Source organism: Chelmon rostratus, chromosome 18 (assembly GCF_017976325.1).
Source record: "Chelmon rostratus isolate fCheRos1 chromosome 18, fCheRos1.pri, whole genome shotgun sequence".
Classification (NCBI taxonomy): domain Eukaryota; kingdom Metazoa; phylum Chordata; class Actinopteri; order Chaetodontiformes; family Chaetodontidae; genus Chelmon; species Chelmon rostratus.
The window spans coordinates 1134099-1159355 of NC_055675.1; the positions used below are offsets into that span (position 1 = coordinate 1134099).

A 25257-nucleotide genomic window follows, 5' to 3' on the forward strand; every position below is an offset into this window, starting at 1 on the left:
CAGAAATAATTTAGTTAGATTTTTGGGTTTAAAAAACAGTTACAGCTTGCTATACAACAAAAGCTACAGCACTACAAAATAAAGAACAAAAAAGAAAAACTGATTTTGCCACATCTACTGGTTGTCTTATTTTTATGGGCTTTTAATGGGATAAGGGCTAATGTAACTTAAAGTACAGGATAGTCAAATGGAGATATTGCAAATGATCTTTTGCTGCTGAATTTATGGCCCCAGCGAAGAGGTCATCATTATCTTCCCTCAGTGTAATAAACTAAGCTTTATGCTTTTGCTCCCTAGATTTAATTCAATTCAATTACAACATTTTTAATGGACTTTAAATATGATATCCAACTTTCTGAACCCAAACTGGTCCATTTATGTCTGTCATAATAAGTATAAATTATCAATAAAAAGTGTCACTATCTCTGCAACATATAAGTCAAGCTTTGAACCTCTTAGGTTTGAAAGTGAAGTCTTTAAAGGCTTTATTTTCAATCCAGGTAAGCGCAGTAATTGCTGTTACGCCATATAGCTAGCTAAATAGGTAGCAATGCCATTAACGTGACCAATGTCACATCAACTATGATGATTTGAGGTTTTAAAGCCCCTTGTTTTTGTTTTTTTTAACATTTGTATCATTTGCTGTTCAAGTGAGTTGAAGCCCACTACTTACGTTTAAAAGTGTAATCCTCGGCCACTGCTGCTGTTGCTTCTGGGGAGTCTGCCATAATCTCTCTTTGGAAAAACCACTAGCGGCGTATCCCATCTTGGGATAGGTCGGGCTTTGAATGGATCTACTGGTTGGATCCTCTAAATTCAGGACCAGAAGGCTTTTCCGGCTGCATTTGAGGGAGCCTTCAAAATGGGACAGCCTGGTCACGCCACTGTCACTCATTTGGTCTTTGAATGTAGCCTTTGAAAGATGCAGCCCCTGACTTGAGACACAGCTGATTTTTATGCAAGTAAACATGGAGGAAGTGTTGAGTTTGCATGGGGTATATCCCGAATCTCTTAAATTTCATTCACTTTTCCCTCACTTGCATCTTTTCCTTGAGTTTTAGTCCCTCCCACTGAGGATGCTTGGAGACATCCCTTTCTGATCAGCCAGCAGCTGATCACAGCTGGATCAGCTGTCAGTTGGCTTTAACAGCTGTAGAGATTTCTGATGAATTTGCGTCTACACACATACACACACATGCACTGTGCTAATACTAATAAAGGCACACAGTTATCAGTGCCAGAGCAGCAGTGTTTTCTCTGTACCCTGTTACCTGTTTAACAAACACCTGCACATGAATAATAACCTGCATTCTGTATTTATACTGTGTTCTGGTTCCTGCTCAGAGGCACAGGAACCATTTCCACTGGCAGAATGCCATTGTATTATTTCTTCACTATATCTGTATTTATTGATATTCTGAATGTGAAATCATTATTTAATAACACAGATATGATAGCGGTGTCTTTTGAATACTGGAAATAATTTAATTAGGCTAAATGTTTCAGACATAGTCCAATCAATAACTGATACTGTTTCAAGTGAGGATCGAGGAGCAAGGACATTTCAGATAAGAGACCTGAGACGCACCCATGAAAAGCAAATTAAAACAGGAGCAAAAAGGAAAGCCGGGCAGGCTTCTTACTAATATATGATGAAATATTGTAATGAAACAAGGAAAATTTCTATCTCCATAAAAAATCTCTTCAGAGCTTGGCTATCCACTGTCACTAAATGTTGTACTCTGCTTCTCCAAGCGTTAAAATCTGTTTCTTAATCAAAGACTCATGATTTAATCATGCAGTATGCCAGTCAGCACACCAAGGGCTTAGTGGGAGTGTTGTTGTTTTGTTGAATAGCTGTGAAGAAACAGAAGTGCCAAAGGTGGTTTTAAAGCAAGATTTTTGGATTCATCTTTTGAAGGAGCATTTTTGCTTCAGCCTTTTTACCCTAGCTGTCTGAATGAGTGTGACAGTCAGTGTGAGAGACTTTGTGCAGTGAGAGCCCGGTCCCTCTCCCTGCTCTTCTCATCTGTCCATCTGTGTTAACGTTCTGTTACCAGGGAAGTAGCATATTTGAAGCCCTCTGCATCTGAAAATCAGGAATCTACAAATGCCTTTAAAAGTGATGCAACTGACAAATGGAATTTTAGGGTGGCGTACTGCTGCAAACACTGATCATGAAGAAGATGTGAACTGTTTTACCCTGCATGCAGTAACCTCAGTGTTTTGTGTCTTTGTTTCCTTTGAATAACCAGCGGTCAAGAGGCTGATGAAAGAGGCTGCTGAACTGAGGGATCCCACAGAGCACTACCATGCCCAGCCACTGGAAGTAAGTTCACCACAGAGCATTCCTGTGTTGTAGTACCTGTATGGTGGCAGTATTTCTTGTACTTTATTGCACTGCACTTGCCCCAGTTGCGTGTTCACAAGTTTCATGGGCAATGGGGAATTATTTATAATAGGGAAGTAACACACACCAAGGGTTGTAGTGAGGTGTTGATCACTGGAAGTAACTTTGAGAGTAGAAAAGGCAGGATGAACACAAAGGCCCCATATCCACTTCTGATATTCAGATGACATTTCAGCCCTCAGGGCAATCATAGTAAGACCCAGGCAGTGGTATGTTAAATATGCCACACCCTACTAACACATCTGATGGTGATTAAATCACCATGTTCCACCATTAGGATGATCATCATCAAGAGGCCTTCAACGAATCAAAATTTCACACAGTGACAGGAGCTACAGCCAATCACATAATGAATAAATGAATTTAGAGCACAGCACTCTTAAATACTCAATTCTGATTGGTCAGTCGCCAAAATTCAGCAGTGTTTATTTCTCGACAGATGACCCCCTGCTCAGGAAATCTAATTTATGGCATTCTGACTGTGTTATATGGCACAAAATACATTTTTGAGTTCTTCTTGCTTCTATCCACAATTGTGCTGTTTCCATAGAGGTGCACAACTTACATATCTTAGTGAAAGACTGGCCCACAGTGAGTAAAAATGTGACAGGAGCAAAAAATGCCCGGAAACTACTTGGTTTCTACGAGTTAAGAGGAGATTTAAAAGAGGACATTGAGTTTGCCGACTTCCAAAGCAGAGGGGCCCAGACTGCAAAGGCCTGTCTGCGTTTAATGAGAAGTTGAGATTTTTGAACCACCTCCCCTGCCGGAGGAGCTCAAGTAGCAATCAGGCTCATGTTCAAGGATGTACAAACAAATACAAATCTTAAAATCAGTAGCAGCAGCATTTGGTATAAGGTGCAGTCTTTGGACATTTCATCTACTGATACCAGGATGAAGTGCATTGCTGTAGTAAAGTCTGGAGGAAATGAAGGAATGGATGTGATCTTGAGCTGAAGATGAAAGGTTCTTGGTCAAATGTCTCAGCTGGACAAAGGAGGACTGCACCACTGGGCATCAACGACAACTCTGAGTCAAAAATAGCACCTTAATGGCAGGCCTCGTTTTTTAATATATATTATTATTTGATAAGGCTTCCAGACTAGAGGAGTGATCATTAATGCTGCTAGTGCCAAAATAGACCCCTGGGGGTCCCCACAAAAGAGAGGAGCATGAGAAGGGAAAGGCATCTCCAAGCACAGCAGAGAAAGACCTAGGAGATGAACCAATCCTGAGCTCCATCACTGATGACGACATGGTTTTTCAGACTTGTTATTCATAAAATGTAGGGTTTCTTTATCACTGGATAGACCATGTCATGTTTGAAACTGGAGACGAAAATGCAAGTAGACAGAGATGACTTATTAATGGCTAAAATATCGTGACAGCCTGAAATCCTGCTTTTAAAACCAAATGTGACTGCATACCAAGGGCAAGTGATGATTCTTGTGCTACAGTGTGTTAAAGAGTTGACAAAGAGATGCTTGTGTGTGTTAATATTGAAGGTGGACAGGTGTCAACAATCAAACTCTCTTAATTCTTTATCAGTGTGCTGCTGAATCGCCACTATGTTTTGTTGAAGGTAATGAAGAAATTCTTGACATCTCTTTAGGGATGATTCAGTTGGCTGGCTGAGCAGGGGACCAATCACACAATCACAGAATTTATAGCGTTACAGTGAATTCTGGCATTATGCCCCTGTTTCACAATCAGTTGTGATAACAAAATGAAAGGGACTATATTCGATGATTCCTAGTGCAAAAAGTTGCTCTTAGTGATGAAATTGTAAGAAAATTCGTCGAATTTTTGAAGTCCAGATCCTGGTAAAGATTGAAGTTATTCACAAAGCATCTTAGCCCTTCAGAAAGCTCCTGAGGTGAAAAACTGGACTTTTAAGAGGCTTGAGAGTTTCTTAAGCAGAGGAGAAAATGCTGGGAAGAGAAAAACAAAGGAGATGTATTCTGCAAACATTGAATGACAGTGAGTTAATGAAGTGCTACAGATTAGATCGTGCAGGGATGTTTGTGGTCGATCTCATTCGAGATGCGCTCACATCTCACACCCAGTGCAGTACCGCCATAACTCCTGAACTGAATGTGGTCATCACACCAAGGTATTTGGCAGCAGTGCAGTAGTGATGACTTGGTTGCACCCTTCCATCAACAGAGAGATCACACAAACAATTACAGCACCTCCACAGCCTCATGTTGTGGCACAGTTCATCTCATTTCCACTGGATGTCTGCAACCTTGCAGGCTCACAAAAAGACATTCATGGACATAGTGGGCTTCCCAGGTGCTGTTGGTATATAATTGATGGGAGAGTTTTCTTTATAGCAGAGTTATGTCATTCAACACAGCTACTTATATAAACAGGCAGACAATCAATCAATCAATCCATTTCATTGTTGATTATCACTAAGAATGCCATGTCTATTTATAACCAATCATTCCTTTTAAGAGTTTGCAACATTCCTAGCAACAGGGTCAACCACACCTTCTCGCTTATGTAAGAGTTTCTGTTCCTTTCTTGCTCAGAGTTGCTCAAATGCTTGAATTCTGACTCCTGACTCTGACATTTGGGGCTCTCTGAGAGTACTCTCAGAATGTTTGTGAATACGGTCCCAGCTGTTCGAATTTTTAAAATTCTTATATCTTCATTTAATCGTGGCATACAAGATAATTTTGGACTTCTTTATGTCGGACAAGAGCTGCAAAATCTAAAATATTCATCTAAGAGCTTTTAAAAACACTGACAAATTCCTCTATGGTGAGGCCCTGGTATTCATTAGTCCTGAAATGTGTTTGAGTCAGTGAAAGCTTGACAGAAACAAGGAACAGAGAGTGAATTTAGGGGGCGGATAGAGCGGATCCTCCACACGGATTGATGATATACCAAAGACATTTACTGAACGTCATGCCAAAAGGCTCTAAATAAAGGTAGAGAAAATAGAAAAAACAGCCTAGAGGTTTTAGTAAAATTACACAGATTAGTAATTTACAATACATTTTTCATAGAAATAGAATTTTTTTTATTAATTGAAAACTGCTCAGTTACAATAATTTCTTACCATTAGCACAACAAACAGCTGTGGGGTAACAGGAGATGTTGCAGCTGTATCAATGTTGTCACTTGATCCTGATATTAGAAGTTACAGAGTTGGGACGATGCTGAGCCTGTCTGTAGTATGAGCTCTGTGTGACATTTCTCTCTTTCTACAGGATAACCTCTTTGAATGGCACTTCTCTGTACGTGGGCCACCAGATTCTGATTTCGATGGTGGGGTTTACCATGGCAGGATCGTACTTCCCCCAGAGTACCCCATGAAGCCCCCCAGCATCATCCTCCTCACAGTAAGACACAAAAAAAGGCTGCAACTCAATCACATCCGACTATTCTCCCACTGAAGTGGAACGGAAAGACGTCAAATCAGATGATCAAAGAGGGGAAAATGGACAGCATGTCCTTTAACCGTCAGCCATTTCTGGTTGCAATAGAGAAAGTGACAGTTGTCAGATCAAAGCCTGGGCTGTCATCACACTGTCAGAAGGAACTGCACTGGTTGTACAAGAATATGAGGCTGTCTTATATTCAGACAGTTGTATGACACCTGAACTAATCACACAGGCTGATAAAAACCTCAGAATTCTCTGAATTGTTGTGACGACCACTTACTCATTGTGCCCAGCTACTGTTTTTATATGCTGCTTCTCTTTCAGTTTGGATTCATTGTTTGAAAGCTCTTACTTTGTCTTCTTCTGCTGTCTTTCCCCATAGCCAAATGGAAGATTCGAAGTTGGGAAGAAGATTTGTCTGAGCATCTCTGGCCACCATCCAGAAACCTGGCAGCCCTCTTGGAGCAGTAAGTGTTCTCCATGTGTATTCCCTGTTTTTCTCTGGTTCTTTCTAGAACTACAGGTCAGTGTAGTCTGAGGAGTCTGGAAATGTATCAGTAATTAGTGTTAATATTTGAAGGGCTGAATGATGTGATCAATCACAGACATTCACAGCAAAAGCGTGGACAGCTATTGATGTTGCATCCTTATCTGTCTGTACATGCACAGTTAATTTACTTAGTGTGTTCTGAAGAGGAATCTGGCGGAGTGAAGTCACAGAGCTGTGGCTAGCACAAACAAATGAAGGTTGGTTGAAAATAAAAGCAGGGTAAAAAAAACATTTAAGTATCTTCAATTATCTGTACTCTAATGGCTCACATGGTAAATTCAGCATTTCAGCCAATTTGTACATCTCAGTGACACTCATTCCATCAGTACAACAGTCAAATCATGCCATACTCACCACTGCTGTGGTGTACTTTATGCTTTCTTTATCAGAAAACAAGCAAACATGGAAAACAGGGATGCTTCTCACTAAAATATGTTACATTTCTAAAACAAGGGAAATTAAAAAATAAAGCGTGTTTAACATGAAGGCCTGTCTGCAGTTGAGGTAAGTAAACTCTATTTGACAAGTATCAAGCCTTTAACCAGTGATCTGAAGCTGCTGTTGTCTTTGGTTAGAATTAAAACATCAGACCTAAGGCCTTCCATCTCACATGAAAGTCCATGCCCAATCTTAAATTCTGTTGATGTGTTGAAAATATATATTAAGAAAGAATCAGCACCAAACCAATACACAGCTTGTGGATTTTCTGATGAGTTTAGCTCTGGTGTTTGGGGTTCTTGATTTTTCTACAATTAACCTTAAATCCTTTGTGTCAGTCAAAGCTGGCTATTTATTTCTACCAAGTATTCACTTTAGTTTGCTACTTTCATGTTATGTCTTGGCATGGGGACTTTAATCAGAGGGAACTCAGTGGGAGATGGTCCATCTTCCTAAAGCATTTCCCCCCACTGTTTCAATCTCCTAACCAGTGGGCTAAATTAACTTTTTTAAATGTATACTTTGTGTCTACTATTTACCAGCCACTTTCCTATTTTACCAACATTTGGCTGGTGGCACCCTGCTTGTAACCAAACAAAAAAAAGTAAGAATCAATGACAGAATGGAATCGAAGACAAAGGTTGCTCCAAGCCTCTTTTTTACCAACATACCTCTGGTCACATGGCTGGCCATGCCTTAGAGATTTGACTTTCCCTGCTGGGTTCTTAAGGGTTGTGGACAAACTTTATTTTCTGGGATGCTATGGCATGATGCAGGTTTCCGATCACTGTCTGTGAACAGTGTTTCCATGGGTTGCATTATCATTATTTAGATAAAATAAGAAACGAACAAACAAAAAAAGATGATTTTAAAAAAGCTATAATAATAATAACACTGAAGTTGAAAGTGTGACAGCTTTGATGCAGAGTATACATTTTATTGTCTCTTCTGTCTTCCATTACCACTGATGTGATGAGAATGTCACATCCAGCAGAGCAGTAAATGAACTTCCTTTACTTTTCCACTAACAGTGAATACTGAAATGACAGAGCTAGGTTGAGATGTTGAGAAACGAATAGGCTGTAGAGTCAGAATAAAGATTGACTATTCATTTTTTTCATTTACTTTTTTCTCCCCAGTTCAGCACCGCCTTAAACTTTCATGTTTTACCTGTAAGACTCATGTTTTATTGCCTTTCTAGTATGTCATCTGTGAAGCATCAGATTTTCCCTCAGTCAGAAAGTGAAAGCGTGCATCCCGGTCATAGTTCAGTTACATAATGTCAGCGCACCATGTGTCTCTCGTGCCGGGCTCTGTCAGCTGAAGAGTCAGTCACAGTGGATGGCTGTGGAGGAGGTTGTATGACCGTCTGGTTCAAAAGTGGTTTAGTCGTCTTCACTGACAGTCATCACTGGAGCAGAAAGATTTGGACTGCCCTGCCTCATGCTGTCCGCCGTCATGTTGCCCTCTGTTTCTATCACCCTTCTCCACTTCCACCATCCACAGTTAGTTTTGTGGTTTGTGGTCATTTTTAGACTTAGTTTGTAAAGTTTGCAGCCTGCCATGATGTTGCTCTTGTACTGCTCAACTTGGGGTCTTCTCAACTGATGGCTGATGAATCATCATGACTTTTACAGGGCAGCCCTAGAAACCAAAGACCTGAATCCTCACAGTGTACCGTTGAATCAACTATAATTTATAAGGGATAATACAAACAAAAAAAAACAAGCCCCCACTATCAGAAAACCAGATACTGTGAAACCCATGGTGGATGTCCTCATGGGGGCCAGGGTAAATCGAGGCTTACGCTCAGAAAACAATGCATCATTCGCACTTTTGTAACATGGGTACTGCACATGATGGCATGTGCAGCTTGTCATGTAATTTAACCTTCACTGTTTTACAATCGATGTTGAATATGCTCTGTTTTTAATTTGTCTCATCACCTCATTGTTTCTTCTCCTCTTGTCTGTTTCTCTTCCAGTCCGAACCGCCCTAATTGCTATAATTGGATTCATGCCAACAAAAGGAGAGGGAGCAATAGGATCTCTTGATTATACCCCAGAAGAGAGGAGAGCCCTTGCCAAAAAGTAAGATGTGGTAGAGGAAAATCTGTTTATTCTTTCTGTTATGTTTACTTTGCACAGCATGTGTATGTACGGCTCCGGCTAGAGAATGATAATGATGTGAGTGTGAGGAGTGGTGTGGATTCTGCATGCTGGATTAGTATGCAAGATCACATCATATAGGTTAACTTACAGGTTGGATAGTGCTGACATTAGTGCTGACATTGCATTACACATGGTGCTGGTTAGATGTCATTAACACAGCAAACTTCCTACAAGCATGTACTGTTATGAGCACCTGAGCCTTGTCACAAAGGGAAATGAGCGCGCCCAAGCCAGTCCTGGTATTGTAAGCTGACAAATTCATTATCGCCAAAATATCTGATCTCTGGAGGGAGCAGGAATGGGCACGTTGCTCTTCATCTCACACTGCATTTCCCTTGGAGAAAACAGTGCAAAACCAGAGAAAGAGAGGATCCACCTGAAGTCACCCTTCTATTAGCAGATGAGACAGGGGTCTTGATCAGCAGGCTGTTTCATTAGCACATTGAGATGAGATAGACAGGAAAAAGCACTTTGCTATAAATACGATGCTGCTTATCTCCTTGATGGAAAACCTTTTTTCTTAGGCAGCACTTCCCTGGTTTCTCATCTTCTGTTTCTGTGCCCCTCGTGATTGTGATATGTGTCAGTCAGAGCAGCAAGAAAAGGCTCCTGTCCAATATTTTCAGAGTTTGCTGAGTTTATGACTGACAAGTAAACTGCCAAAGAAGTTGGCCAGCTCGTGATGTGACAGGACAAACACACGAGGGCCCTGAGGACGTCTGAGAAATCTCAGAAAAGAATTTGAACATGTCATTCATTCATTCAGACCTGCTGTCATGACATGTAGTGTGATATTAGTTGTTAAAGCAACTTACAGTATGAGGATGAAGTGGCCTAGCTGATGGTGATGTTGAATGGTTTTACCAGTGGATCATGTTATTCACAAAACAAAAGATTTAGCTAAACTCAAAACAATTAAGATTTGAAAAGGTAACAGCCCTTCATCCTGGGGGCTGAGGGGAAAAGACTTTCAAGTCCGGTATTTAATACCAAATAAACAGTTTGTCTCAGTAAGCATTAGGTAGAATTAATTAAGATGTCAGTGACAGTGAAATAATCTACATTAAAACCACATTCATCTGGACAGAATCAATGTGAATGATGTCCAGCTACACTCTATATATTAACGTCAGTTTATTGATCAATAGAAAATGTATTTCAAAATCAAACCACTTCACAACCTATGGTAGCATATTCATAACAAGACGTATGGGGTCCTCAACTACATTTGTGCAAGGGCCAGGATTTTGATGAATTTTCACCAGGAAAAGAGACTGGGATTCGCTTGCTACATGCAGGATGCAAGGAGAAGCTGGATGTTTTTAGGAGAACCTAAATGACTTCGACTGAACAGGAGAAGCCAAAACTTACGTTTTTCTACATACATCGTCGAGGTAAATGTATGTCATTGAAGGCATTGGGACCGAATAACTGGATGGTGAGTTGAAATGTAAAATATAACATTATGTCCTCTTGAACATCCAGACTTGCTCAACATGGAGGAGAGAAGCAACATATTTTATCCCTATACCTTCACCTGTCTGAACTCTGTCTCTTAGCTATGCATCTGAGTTGTTTGTCAACCATGTAACATTGATGACTATAACCATGCATTACCGTTTATTTCTTCCTGTATATGGCCCTCTACCCTAGGTGGGAGAGGAAGGTTATTCCTCAGAGCCGTCAAGACAGTGCAGCCCTAACAGGATCACAGATAGGGCCTCAGTTCAGGGAGTAATTTCTGTGTTATGTTTGTCATCATTGTGTTCCAAGTTCCAAACTTTTAATTTACTTTGGAGTTTTTTTTACATATATGTTTGTAACAAAAGGGGTAAAATTGCCTTAGAGACTGGACAGAAGATCACATCAACAAAATAAATTAATACAAGGCTAAATTAAGGTAGTATTTTTCAAAGTGATCGAATAGAATGATCAACTGTGCCAAACGCCGAGCTGAGATCTAGAAGAACTAAAATAGAACAATCTCCAGCATGAGCTGTAAGAAAAAGAGTGTCTGTTACTTTAATGAGGACAGTTTCAATGCAGCCACAGCAGTTTCATCCCTGAAAGTGTCTGGAAAGATGTTTGTAGTATTTTGTGTACACCCCCACCCACTCAGTTGTTACATTTTTCTAAAGTGCTGTATGTGTTTGGGTGCAGTGCAGTAGGCATTTTCTACCCCAGGACCATGGTGCCATCATTTATCTACTGCATATTTAAACTACTTTGAGTTGTCTAAATAATTGTCTGGTCATAGAACAGACTTAAAAATTACCTGTGGTGAGCCACAGTATGCATTGATATTTGACAACCCGACAAATAGTTTCAGAGTTTTTTGCTCTAGTATGAAGTCTGTGATCAGGCATTTTGTAGAATACTTACATCCCAGTATATCCCAATATATGTACTTTTCTGCATGTTGCAGAATCTTCATAATTCTATAGCAGGTGTTTGTGGATGTTAAGACTACGCAACAACTTCCAACATCAGGAGCTGGAGAAGGTGTGCAACCCCATCCTCACTAAGCTGTACCAGAGTGCAGGTGGCATGCCTGGTGGTATGCCAGATGGTATGGCTGGTGGCTTCTCTGGAGTTGGTAGTGCAGCTCGTAGTGGTGGATTTTCTGGCCCAACCATCGAGGAAGTTGACTAAACATTGCATCACTTCAGCTGCTACTTCTGAAAGATGTTTCCAAAGAAAGTAATGTTCCAACTTCTGTTCTTCTCTTCCAACTTTTTTTCCAACAGTAATTAATGTGAACAACCATCAGCCAACCACAGAGCCTATGTGCATGGTGTCTGCTTTGGACACATAGACTGCCTGTTTAAGTTATCATAGTCCAGTGATGATCACTGGAGCCATAAGAGATCACTCACTGTGCCTTACAAAATGTCTAATGCCTTATAAGCCATCTTCCTCCACAGCTATGTCTGAACTTGAATAGAATCCAATTTCAATTTGGCTACAGAGGAAGACACTGATTTGGATCATTAATACCATAATATATCCAAATCTCTCCATGCCACCTTCAGCCCGAGGATCTCCATGGTGATAATGTGGTGATCCTCGGAACATGATTCATCCCTCCTCTTGACAGCTGTAACATCAGTCCATTAGCTGCTGCAAGGGACGATTAGCTTGTCTAAGACCAATCCACAAATAACTTTTTTTTGTGCGTCTGCATTTTTCTTTTCCCACATCACTGCACTATATATCTGTGTTGATCCTTCTCTTAGCAATATTGCACTGAAAGCCACTGTCAGGTTTGACATGACAGCGTAAAGGTGCCCTCATAAGGTGAAACCTTATCAGGGACCTGGCGTGTGAATGTGCAACAGGTGGTGAAAGCAAAAACCCACCTGTCAGACGAGGGTTCAGTGTGAGGCAGCCGACAGTACAAAGGACAGGCAATGCAATAAACACACTCTTACTTACACACAGATGCACACATCTTTTTAAGCTTGGTTTTCTGCCAGTGTGTTTACAGGTTTCATACATAGTTGTGAAAAGTCTGGGCAGTCAATTTAAAAATCTTTATAGCTTCATAATCAAGATGCCAAATTGCCATTGGCTGAGAACCAGATGACAGTACGTTTTTCTTTGGCAGATAAATCAATGAGTCGCCCTCTGTCGAGGCTGCTAACTTTGTGAAATGTAGCATTTAAGTGCCAGAGTAATTTAAAGTTCTTTGTCTGGTGTCCCTTTCTTTGTTTGGGCTGACCATGACACACTCTCTGACCTTCTCCCAACAAATCTACACTGCTGCTCTGAATCAAACACATAGTTGATTGGCTGCCTGGTTGACTGCTCCACAATATTTCTCGTATTTGTTTACTCCGCCACGGTGAGGAATAGTCTATCGTCACTTTTGGAAGTGGCTCTTTGATAAGGGTTAAGGTTTGGGTTTGGTTAATTGGATTTAGAAAAGATAATTTAGATCTGATTTTGTTCTCACTGAAGTCTTTTCCACCAGTTGGTTAAACCATCAAGCAATTAATTGATCCCCACATTAAGGTAGCTGCTCCTAGCAGCCACTGCCAGAGTCCCTGTGTCAACTGAAAATGATGTCTGCTGAACAGAGTAGATCACTCACTACTGATTGGGTGAAAGAAGTCTTGTATTTTAAATGTAATTGTGCTTCATGCTAAACTACAAGTGTGAGCCACTGTATAGTTGCATACAGATAGTGTGACATATCCATGAAAACAATTTGTTACTTTATAAGCTGGCTGATAAAAAAGTCTAACAGGTTCATTTTCGGGCATGTAGACCTGACATACTGTGACAAGTGTGCCAGAACATTAATTTTGGGTGCTGGTCATAGTTAACAGCCGGTTCTTCATGCATGTAGCGGAGGGGCCTAGTTATTCACGAAATGGCCTGATACAGTCACAAGTGACTTTAAAAAAATGAAGGTTTCTACATGTTGAGTAGATTGAGAGGTGTTCTTGTGGCAGCGTGACCTCACCAGCTGTCTGTTCTCTGGCAGGTCCCAGGACTTCTGCTGCGAGGCGTGCGGCTGCTCCATGCGCTCTGCCCTCCTGGCCCTGACCCCCAATAGCAACCCCAGTGCCGAGGACCACAAGGCTAAAGAACTGGCCCAGCAAATCAACTTCAAGGTACAAACAGTGGCTGTTACATGAGTCATGTTTGATTCACAGTTCAGTCAGTGATTTAACCCTGAGAGCTAAAGAGCTGCTGACAGCACAGGCTACAAAGGAACGTCCTCTGCTGTTTTCCTTCTCCTCTCTCTTTGTGTAGAAAAAGCTGATTTGCTCAGTGCTGTTACATGCTAGGGTTGGACAATAAACTCTTCTGCCCATTTAAATTTCATTACTGTGTAATACTGTTGATTTAAGTGAGAGTACTAAACCCCTAAATATCGTCTGAGGCCATTATTCGAAAAGGTTAATCATTTCCTGTTTTATCAGGCTATTTGATCATATTTAAGTCAGCATTCTCCTTGTTTTCTGATGTGCGCTAACTTGCAGTTGATCCTGTTTTCTGTTCTTACAAACCCAACATTTTCCACTAGTACAACACAGTCATGTCACAGTCAGTTATCTGCTGCTCTGAGATTCTCTTCTGATTCAAATAATCCTCTCATTCAGTTTTCTTTTTTTCCTTTTGTTCACTCTTAAGGTACTCTGAATGAAAGTCAACTTGCACTTTTCTAATATGCTTTTATTGTCACATTACAATGTTTCAACCAAAAACGGACTTCCAAAAACAAAATCATGTCATGCTCATCACTGAGTTTCTCTTTTAACAGACATGCTCTTCAGCTTTGTTCATCCTTCAGTTCACTAAAAAGTCTGCCACAAGGTTCTGTTCTAGTGATATGGTCATATCACATGAGCTTAATCAGCAGTTTGAGTTTGCCTAGTTAACAAGAAGTGTATATATTCACATTTACATTTTTTCTTTCCTTTAAGAATTCTCATGCATATTGCCTTAAAAGAAGTTTTAGCTTCAAAGTAAATTCTTGGAAACAGCAGTTCATTAAATAATCTCACTATGATGTCCACTTAGTGACTGTTCTGAAATACTTGCACAGAATATAGTAAATACATAAATAACAAATAAATACTAGTAACTGGTGCCATTCTGTAATTATTATTTTGTTTAATTGTTGTAAAGCTATGGTCAGTGAAATACATCCTGCACAGATGTTTCATATTAAAACTCATGTAGTGGCTCAGATGGCATTATCCAACAGATGCAGTGTTGAATAGTTTAATTTCTACTCAAGTAAGAGCAAGTGTGAGTATGACATGACTGTGCTTTTGTAGTACAGTCAATTCCAGACTCTGCACTGTTTTTAAACTGGCCTTTAAAAAGAAAAAAAAATCTTCATTTTTTTCCACATTGTCTGCTGTTATTCAAAATTTTTCCATTATTTTCTCACAGGCTTATATTTGAAAATGTATACTGGCTATAACAACCTGTGACATCTAATCATACGTTCAACCTATCTATCAGCCTAAAGTCCAGTCCAGAAGTCCAGAATGTTAAGAGGTAATTAATCAGGACAAATATAATGCACTGCATTTTTAAAAAAGACATGTCTTTATATTTAGCATTGCTTAAGTAAATTTGGCAGGTTATATATATGTATGTATGTATATATGTATATATATATATATATATATATACACACACATACACACATACAGTATATACGTGTGTGTGTGTGTGTGTGTGTGTGTGTGTCATATTGTCCAGCTCATTGACAATAGCCAAGGCACAGTGCAGCTGACAGCTGTTCCCTGTGTGTTGATGCAGGCAGAGTCCAGTTTATCAAGACAGGCAAGTGAGAGCAGAGGTACAGAGAGCGAGCCTTCCACAGTCACCCAGAGTGAAACCTCCACGTCTGCTGGCAGGGAAGCTGCTGATGGTCCCCAGGCTGAACAGGTAGGTGTTAAACTGCCACACTGGGGTTACACAGGGCAGCACATAACTTGCCTGCAGCCAACCCACAACCCACAGAACTGGCCATACCCATGGTTTTACATGTTTAAGCCTTGTACCTGCAAATATAACTTTACTGGCAACCATTTCATAAAACATACTGAGTTCACTCCTTCAGTCCCACCTGAAAGAAAATCCAGTCAAATGAAATACTTGTTCTTTTCTGTTCAGTTTGGTAATATTGTGGTTTGTTAATATTGTACCATATTAAAGAGTAAATGAGAAGGCTCTAGTTCTCTTTTTATTGTAGTAAAAAAGTAAAATTGTACTTAACTTGATGGAAATGTCCCCACCACAACAACTGGAAAATTCTTAGGTTATGTGTGCGCTAATCTACTTTGTGCTATTTTGAAGGTCAGCACAAAGCAGGATTCACTTCAAAACTGAAGCACAAGGATGGATCGATGTTACGATACATATAGACCACAGAAAGAACTTGGAATCAGACATTTTTCACAGCAGACATTTTGACTTGTCAAACACAAACACAGGTGGAACTAATATCACCATTATTGGCTGAATTGCATGAAAAAGAGCCATCGATAATATTATTAGTCCTACATGAACCTTATTCATTTTGGACCAGACAACAACAATGTTTGAGGTTTGAGGTTAACAAGATTTATTCAGAAAGCAAAATGACCTATGAAGTACTCAGTACTTTATGTTCAAAAACTCTGGCAAAGCTTAAAGAGTTAACAGTGGATATATGAGTATATATGGAGTATATGGATAAAATCCTCTATGACACTATATGTTATTTTATATTGTGATATCAATAAATATCATGATACTGTATAGTGAATTTTCTGTAAAAACAAATGTCTATGGATAAAATATCCATAAAATAGTAAAATGATATCCTTCGTCACAGTGATGTGAACCACATACCATATATAAATATCCAATACTGCAATGACATAATATTGCTCATTGATTTGCAGTATTATCAACAATGGACTAATTCAAGCAGATTTAGTGTCATTTGATGGTACATATCATTGAATTGCCCACTTAACCTGCACACTGTACTACAGGAAGAACAGAAAGCCTTGTTTATCCTCTCACCTTGCTGCGATTGCTCTCTGGGGTGTGTCAGTTCATCATGACATCGGTTGGGTATGGTCAGAGGTGCCACAAACAGTGAAACACCACTCTGGTTTCAAGTTACTCTTTAAGTTGTGTTTTTCAGACATTACATTATGTAACATTAAAAACAACATGCAGCTTATGGTCTTGATCATTGGTTCCTATATTGGGTGCTGTATCACCCTGGGGTGGCCATGGGTGCAGCAAGATTTATCATATTGTTCTTTTATTATGTTTTAAATATATGAAAACAGAAGAAAGAGGTCATGAATATAATAATCACTGTATTTAATATGTAGTTATGCTGCAGCTAATAACATGGCAGCTCATTGCCATGGTAACACAACACGCCTTCTGGTGATTTTCCAGAGTTTTGGGTCTACATATTGATATAATATTATACTATTAAATCTGAATTGTTAAAACTGATCGTCATCATGTATCAGCATATGTGCATTGCTCAGGATGCCATGACAAAAACAAACCTTCCCTCTAGTGTGTTGAGGATCCCGCTGCTGGAGATGTTTTATCCCCTGCCTCTACAATGGTGCATGCTCCTCTCTGCCTCTGTGATAGCTAGATAATCGCTGCAGAGAGAAGCCACTGATTTTTGACTCTTGAAGTCAAAGCCTAAATCACTGAAGACTTATATACCACTGAACTATAAATCTCATTCACTGACATGCAACACAGTTGACACTAAGGATTATTTAGGCTTTGCTGATTCCTCCTTCGGATGTCTGACATAATAAAAAACAGACCTGTTTTCAGCATTCTGTGGTTTGTTTTTCAATCCATTTAAGCTCCAAAGTATTGGACAGAGCAGAGTGTTCTCCACAGTGTAGATTATATATTGCTGACTGCATGCAGTCAATTACCCATCTTTCACATTGTTCCTTTTAATCGGTGGGACACTTAATCACCTGCTGACATCCCACTGAGCTCCACAATCATTTTGAATGGGTATGGAAGGAAATGATTGTGCATGATTGTACAGCAGCACCATGCCAGCTGTATTGGTTGCACTGAGTTAGTGTGTGAAATCAAGCAGCTAGACATCAGCAGCCTCTCTGCACATCATTGTGGATGTGTTATGGTAGCTGGAAGCCTGTGGGTTCCATGGCTTCTTTTCACGAGCTTCTTTTCACCAGCTCAGATGATATGGACAAGCTCTGTTGCCTAAGAGGATTGATTTTGGCGCCAGCTGCTACCCACAGAGCCATAGCGACAGAGTCTGAAGGAGCAGAGAGGAGGGTCAACTTAGATTAGTGTTTCTGAGTTTGGATAAACTGAGGAGGTCCACGTCAAAAATAGGATTCACCATCTGCCGCTGAAGTTGGAGGGACAAGACTTAAAACTCGGCTAGAATGAGACAGGCCTGCCTCGCTGCTGTTCACCAAGTACAGAGGGATAACTGTGTGCTATTTACTGCCTCTCCACAGTTTCTGCAAGCGCCCTCCAGCCATTCTCTAATTGGGTAAAATCTGTTTTCTGTGTAAAAGCTGAGCCCATCATAACTGCTCATTGGTTAGTCATACCCCACACAGCCTCCGGTCCTCCAGACAAGACTTGTTCTATTAGCACTGGTCACTTTAAATGAACAGGATCATCGTGAATTTGATCTTTAACTAATTCTATCACAAAGTCTTTATACTGAAAATGGTAGCAGGTGTTAATGTGCTGATCCAGGAAAAACACAAGCCTCAGTGCTTGTCAGAGGGGTGTGCTGTAAACAATATGCTCCTTAACACCAAAAAGACAACTCATTGTGGACTAAGGATAACTAAAGACATCAGGCACACCTCTATTCACATAAACAAGGGTGAAGTAGAGCTTTAAATCCCTCAGAACTTTTCCTCCACTCCACCCTGGTCAAGAAGGCACAACATCTTCTCTATTTCGTCAGGAGGCTGAAGAAAGTCCATGTGTCACCACAGATCCTTGAAAACTTGGATTGCTGTCCCATAGAAAAACATACTGAGCAGTTACATGAAAGTGTGGTACAGCAGCAGCTCCATGGCTGATGCTACAGCAGGTAGTCATCGGGCCAACACATCACTGGTGCTCAGCTCACCTGCCATTGCAAGCGATGTTGGTGAGCTGTGAGGACCCCTAACAACCCAGTCATGAGCAGGGGCAGTGGACTGTGACTGGATCCGTGGGCTGGGCTGATGAAGAGGCAAAGAGGAAGAGTTATCTCAGTGTAGAGTATCTGCAACAGGAATAGTTTTCTATGAAGAAATTTAACTTTCGGAAATTCATTCAAACAATGTTGTAATTTCACACTTGATACTACACAAAGTAAGGCTTCAAACCTTTCATATAAATGATCTGATGCCTCACGTTTGATATGTAAATTGAATATTACCTGAACATATTTTTGTTTATTTTCACTGAATAAAAATCTGATAATAATGATGATATGATTTTTTGCTATACTCTCTCTCTTTCATAGGCCGTGGCATCTCTGTAGCACCGCAGTGCTTCATGTATACACGTTTTACCTTTCTCAGAAATTGCAGCTTCTGTGATTTGGATATTGCAGTTGCACTTTACTGTCTTCTCTAACAGGGCCACTTGTGTGTGAGGTGAATCGATGATGCATAGCTATTCTACTTGGTAGTTGTTGTCTATCATGTACTTAGAATCATGTCCCCTGATTGTGAGGCCATACATCCACAACACTAATTCCCACAATTTCCAAGGGAACGGCGGCCGTATTGGTACAGGGAAGCCATGTCATCTCATGCATGTAATTCTATTTAGGCAGGAGGTCAATCCACAATTAAAATCATCATAACTCACTAATTTTTCAAGCAATTTGCTTTGTGTTAAATGTCAGACGTGTATTTATGATACATAAAAATGTGGGTTTTTACACCGAAAAACTTTCTTATAGAGCACAACAGTAATATTTCTGTAATATTTAACATGAACTTAGTTACAGAATTTGTATTTTGAAGTTATCAACCAAAAACAAAAATCCAAATAACTGAATTATTGTTTACATAGTTTCTTTTGTTGGGATGAGTATTAACAGTCATTTGCAAGCTGTTGACTGCGCTGCTTATCACAACATTAAGACAATGTGTGACAGAATCAGCATAAATATGGATCAATGACCACAGCTGTACTGTGTGATCAGCTAGATTGACATTAAAACGAAGGAAACAAAAGGTTCCCGGCCACACCCCCCCCCACACACCCTCACTGGGCAGGTCTGTCATCACTGAACAAGAGCTCTGTTTTTGGGTTAGAAAAGCGTCGGCCTAGCTGAAACTGAAAAAAAATATACATTTTCGTATTTTTTGGCTTAATTCAATGGACACTATTCAGACAATAAAATGAGTAAATTACAGTCAATCAACATTACACATTTAAATGACCTACAAACCTGCATTTGTGCTTTTAAACACAAAAAATGTTGCCAAAGCAGCTGTAAGCTGAAAAGTTTCCAGCGTAGAGTGGAACCATGATGAAGCTGTTGGACAACCTGAAGGCAGCGCGGCCTGATCCAGTGGACATTAAGCATCATCGATGAATTGACTGTTTCTACTCTAACGCCAGGGTTTGTGTCTCTGATCCTCTCAATGCCATCTTCCTCCACAGGCAGAGGCGTCTCCAGCAACAGGATTAGAGTTGCCCCAGGCCCCTGCGGCCCCCGGCACCGGTCGCCCTCTCAGCCCCCGGCAGCGTCGCGCCCAGCAGCACAGCCAACAGGAGCAGAGAGACGGCAGAGATCCTGCCAGCAGGCCGGCCTTCGCCCCGCCCCCTCGCCAACCTCAGGAGGAAAGCCACGCAGGCTCGGCAGTCCTCATCGTGGTGCTCACTCTGGCCCTGGCCGCTCTCATCTTCCGCAGGATCTACCTTGCTCAAGAGTACAAGTTTGACTACGAGCTGTGACCAACTAGGCCGCACCCCCACCGCACCCTCCTGCTACCGCCCTAACGGAACTATGACCCGCTGAAGTGGAACTAGAGCCGAGGCAGTGTCTGGCACTGACTTTCTGCCCTCCCTGCTCGTCAGCAGAGTCAGTTCAGTCTCCGCTGAGGAGGAACTTTCACTCCTGCAGAGGAGTTGCTCTACTCACCACAACACCTGAAGGGGGTCTTTTAATCATTGTGAATTTTCTCCTCGGAGAACCATGTATTGTTAAAAACGGGAAGCTTTGTTGTGTTTGTGATCAGTTCAGCAGCGACACACACGCCACATGTCCCCTTCCATATAATTGTTGTTTATCCTAGGGCTGCCGCGTGTTCCCATTATTTAATTATAACTGTAATATAATACATCAACAACATAGCATTATGGGGGATTTTTGTCTCAAGGTAATTATTTAATGGTGGAAGTAAATGCAACGAGTATATGTGCTATAATGACTTCCTCTTTACGTGTTTTAATTTCCTACGAGGTCAGTCACACCATACAGGGCTCCATTTAATGATGCAAGTGCAGCAACTGCTGTGTGGGCGTCTTCAAGTCCTCCAGCTATTTTGGTTCATATGGATGTGATTGTCTTGGTAGTGAAGTCTTCATTCTACTCTCTCTCACAGTGTCGCAAAGGGTCACATCGTATTGTAATTAATGTGATGTGTATGTGATGCATTTGAAGAATATAACATGAATTGCCCCGGCAGTTTAAAAAGTAGAACTGGTGGCAGCGATGCACAGGATGGATGAGCCCTGTTATTCTGACAGCGCCCACATAAACAGGCAGAATGCTGGGTTATAACCGAGCAGTCTGATGTGTGCAGAGGTGTGTGTGTGGCAGCACCTTTCAAATCAGAGGCTGCAGATTTATTAACATATGTGCCCTGCTGCCTTCATATGGCTGCAGGGATTTAATGAACGAAAGGAGAAGCTTTATAGCATAAAGCAGTTGTGGACAGATAATGTAAGAATCACTCATATTCATTTACTAACATTCATGTGTTACACCATGCTGTGTGACCATCGTGATGGGTGACTGCAGACGTGCTGTTACAGGGATGTTCTCACACTTTGTAGTAGTGAGAAGTCGAGAACGTGCCTTGAGGTCACAGTTTCTGGCACAGGTACTTGGCCTCCTTGTATAAACTGACATCACCAAACAATCTGCCAGTGGTAAACCTGGAAGTCAAACAAAAACATGCTGCATACAAGCTCTGTCAGGTCCTCACTGTTCCTCTCACTTCTTTTAGAGACTCAATTAAATTAAACATTTAACAGCAACACTTGTAGAAGTGTGACAGCATCCTTGCAACAGCTCCTCCCGCAGTCATACATTAAAGGGAAATTCCACCATTTTTACTCATCAAAGTCTGTTACCAGGAGCTGGGGAGCCACTCTGCGTATGTGAAGCATGTAGTAGAAAGTGTTGTGAGTCTCCAGAGGGAGCTGTGTGAAGTCTGATTAATGTTCTCAAGGATGTCACTTGAGTCAGGATCGGTTGGGGTGCAAGTCTGCAAGTTTGAAAATGGGAACAAAATCTGGGTGTGTGGAGTCAGAGGGAGGTGGTCTCACCAGACCTCTGTAGCCCACTCCTCACTGTGATGGAGGCTAGAGGCTCCAGGCTACATTAGCCGCTAGCATAACTCCACACACCCCAATCTCCAACTGACAACTGTTGGCAGTCAAGTTGCATTGTGAGTAATTTAGGTGCCAGGTGTTGACAAGGAAGAATGTGTGGAATAAAAAAACAGTGTCTCTGGTTCTGCTGCATCGATTTTAATGCTTTGTTGTAAAACCGTCCATTGTGAGTCTGACAGTGTTACAGGACTGTCATGATAAATCGGTGGAGTACTCTTTTAAGGTGGTCACACACCTGCTGTAATCACATTAAAATGTCTTTTTTTTAAAGCTAATTTAAATGCGTCTGCTGGTTGGAGGGCTTTAATTAAAATTGTTTATTTGCAGTTTTAAGCATTGTTTTATTTTTACAGGAAGTTCCTAGTATTTAGTTTGCTCTTGTGCAGCTCGTGTAGTGGATTTGCTCTGAAGACAGACGTGGTTCTGAGATGTGTGCGCAACTTCTACAACCCAATTTCCAAGTTCTCAAAAATACCAACTACTAGCTTTGTACTGCTTCATTTAAATGAAACTCCCACCTGTGCTGGGCACAAAAATCCCAAAGGTCAGTAAAATACCAGACTGTCAGCTCGCGTCTGGCACTGGTTGTTGTGCTTCCAGTGACGTACAGCCCACAGTGTTATAATTCCCAGCAGTCCTGTGAAGGAAATAAGTTGACTGATCCAGCATCGACTAAATGCAGCATGTTTACTGGAGTGCAGCAAGAGGGCATGCTGCTTTGAACTGTCATCACCATGGCAACGTTTACTGGTGAGATAATTTTAGGGATTATTTCCACAAGTAAACATGACTCTGGTTTTCAGAAAACAGTCAACTGTCTGTATGCTTTCAGCACAAGAGGGATGCATTGGATTTGTACTCTGATTGTGGTTCACACCCACAGAAGAGTTTATTTTATTTGAATCAGAAACTCATTTTTCTGTGGGCACTGTAATCCCATTCAGTCGTATCCCCAGCACCCCCCACCCCCCCTCACTGCCTCTCTCCATGACTCTCCTGCTGTTTCATGCTATTCCCACCACATCCCTGTGCATTAATCTCTTGTCTGGCTTGCATTCTGAAGCTGTATGCAAACAAACCCCCCCCCAAACACTGTCTTACGTTTACCCTCTTTGATATACTTTGAGTAGGGCTTTATCACTCTGATGAGACTTGGAAGAACTGGGAAGCAATTTAAATTCACTCTTTGCACATCGTAGCTGACGCCTTTCGACATGTACAGCAACTTGGCAGCATACAAATAGCTCTGAGGCAGTCGGAGCAGTCTACCTGTTCTACCTGGGGAACAAATCTGTCTCTGTAGTTTATCTTTTATTTGAGCAACATCTTATACCTGCATATGTCCAGGTATTACTTGAAGGCAGCAGAGATTCTGTCTGAATATCCATGTTGTCAGAATCTCTCCATATCTGTCACTTCAGTTATTGTGCCCAAGGCTGGTGTCGTGGGATATAAACAGAAAATAAACTGCTTGAATGAAAGAGTGTCTTTGCTGTGTGTCAGGTTTTAAAATGTCTTACTATACCTACATGTCTCAGAGGGAATGTGTAACATTGCTGTTATCTTTATGTTATCCTGATGGTGGATCAAGTAATTGCCAGGTTCTAAATTTGTGTGTGAAATACATTAAGCCTCATCTCGCATCTCACATTTTCTAATACATGTAGTGAATAATCACAGCTGCCAAAGCAATGATTATGGCAGAATTGAGAGACAGTGGTTAGCACTATCACCTCACAGCTACAAGGTCCTGGTTTGTGGAGTTGACATGTTCTCCCTGTGCCTGTGTGGGATTTCTCCACACACAGGCACAGTCCAACTGTTCAATTGCCCAAATATGTGAAGGTCTCAGTGTTTCAGCCCTGCGATTGACTGGCGACCTCTCCGGGGTGTACCCCGCCTCTCGTCCCGTGGATCAGCTCCAGAGTTAATTGAGTTAAAGCATAAGGCTGATGGTTTTTATGTCACTGTCATAATTCTACAGAAAGAAGTAACACCGAGCACCCACCACCTGGTTGTGTGATATATCATGGGTAGGCCAGCGCTGTGGAACTAAGACCTGTGATTGTGTCATACAGCCCTCATTCCAAAAACGCTGGGACGCTACGTAAAATTAACTGTTAACCAACAAGTGTTCCTGAGCCCATGTAGTAATCTCCTTTATCCAATCATGTGTTCACAGACGGTGAACCTTGCTTATGAACCACTGAGCCTGTCCAGGATGCTCCTTTCATAACCAATCATGATGCTATCAGCTGTTACCAATCAACCTGTTTACCTGTGGAATGATCCAAACTGGTGTTTTTGGAGCGTTCCACAACTTTCTGTCTTTAGTTGCTCCTGTCCTGACTCGTTTGAAACAGCCCTAAAAGACAGCTCTGGGTTCAGCAAACTTTATATCACATATATGAATGTGTTCATCATAAATGAACTACTTTAGTTCAAACAGTCAGAAGCTGAAGCTGAAGAAACATTTTCTCTGTGCACTCCAGTGGTGTCCAAAGGCAGGGAGAATGCAGTTTCTGAAAATGTTATGTAATTTAAGGTACAGTTGGCTACAGAAATCAGCCCTGAACAGCTGAAAATGAAGGTAATAGAACATATGTATCATTACACAATTTAATTAGCCACCTTTTCAAAGAGAGGGAAATATTTTCTCCTCACTCCAACTCTTCAGTCATTGAATTCTCAGCATTCATCCAGATGAATGCAGTCATCTAGAAAACATGGTTTTGACCGGTTAATACTTTTCAATCTGAAAAAGTCTTTGTCAAGTGGGCAGAGAGTGTGTAAGGAGACAGAGCTGACACCACAGGCACTTTCATCGACTGTTCCACGGAGGGCAAAGGTCAAGAATGAAACCATTACAAATCAACTGGAAGGCCACATCTTTTAAAAAGCATCATGGGCGATGTTCCTTCCCACAGTAACTGCGCCTGGTCTAGTGAAATGATGCAGTCAGCAGCTGCCGGCATGCTTTGTCCTCTGACATTACACACAAAACAGTGGATTTGGAAAATTCTGTAGCAAGACCGTGTGAAAAATATTAATCTAAACTGAGTCAAAGAAGATATTAGAAATGCCGCCCAATCGGGTGAGATATTGTAATTCCACTGGCCTCTAATGCAATTTCACATCTTCCAAGAACTTTTCTAGCCAGATTCC

At 41.1% G+C, this 25257-nt stretch overlaps 1 protein-coding gene across 1 annotated transcript in view; it reads left to right on the forward strand.

The window, feature by feature from the left end:
* The window catches only part of ube2j1 (ubiquitin-conjugating enzyme E2, J1), a 43219-nt gene extending 19652 nt beyond the window's left edge, over positions 1-23567 (forward strand). The window contains exons 2-8 of the mRNA XM_041959206.1: positions 2256-2329; positions 5632-5763; positions 6188-6272; positions 8778-8883; positions 13454-13583; positions 15250-15378; positions 20134-23567. Of these exons, the coding sequence (XP_041815140.1) occupies positions 2256-2329; positions 5632-5763; positions 6188-6272; positions 8778-8883; positions 13454-13583; positions 15250-15378; positions 20134-20427 (950 nt within the window). The 3' untranslated portion in view covers positions 20428-23567. The remainder of the gene's footprint in view (positions 1-2255; positions 2330-5631; positions 5764-6187; positions 6273-8777; positions 8884-13453; positions 13584-15249; positions 15379-20133) is intronic.
* The last annotated feature ends 1690 nt before the right edge of the window (positions 23568-25257 follow it).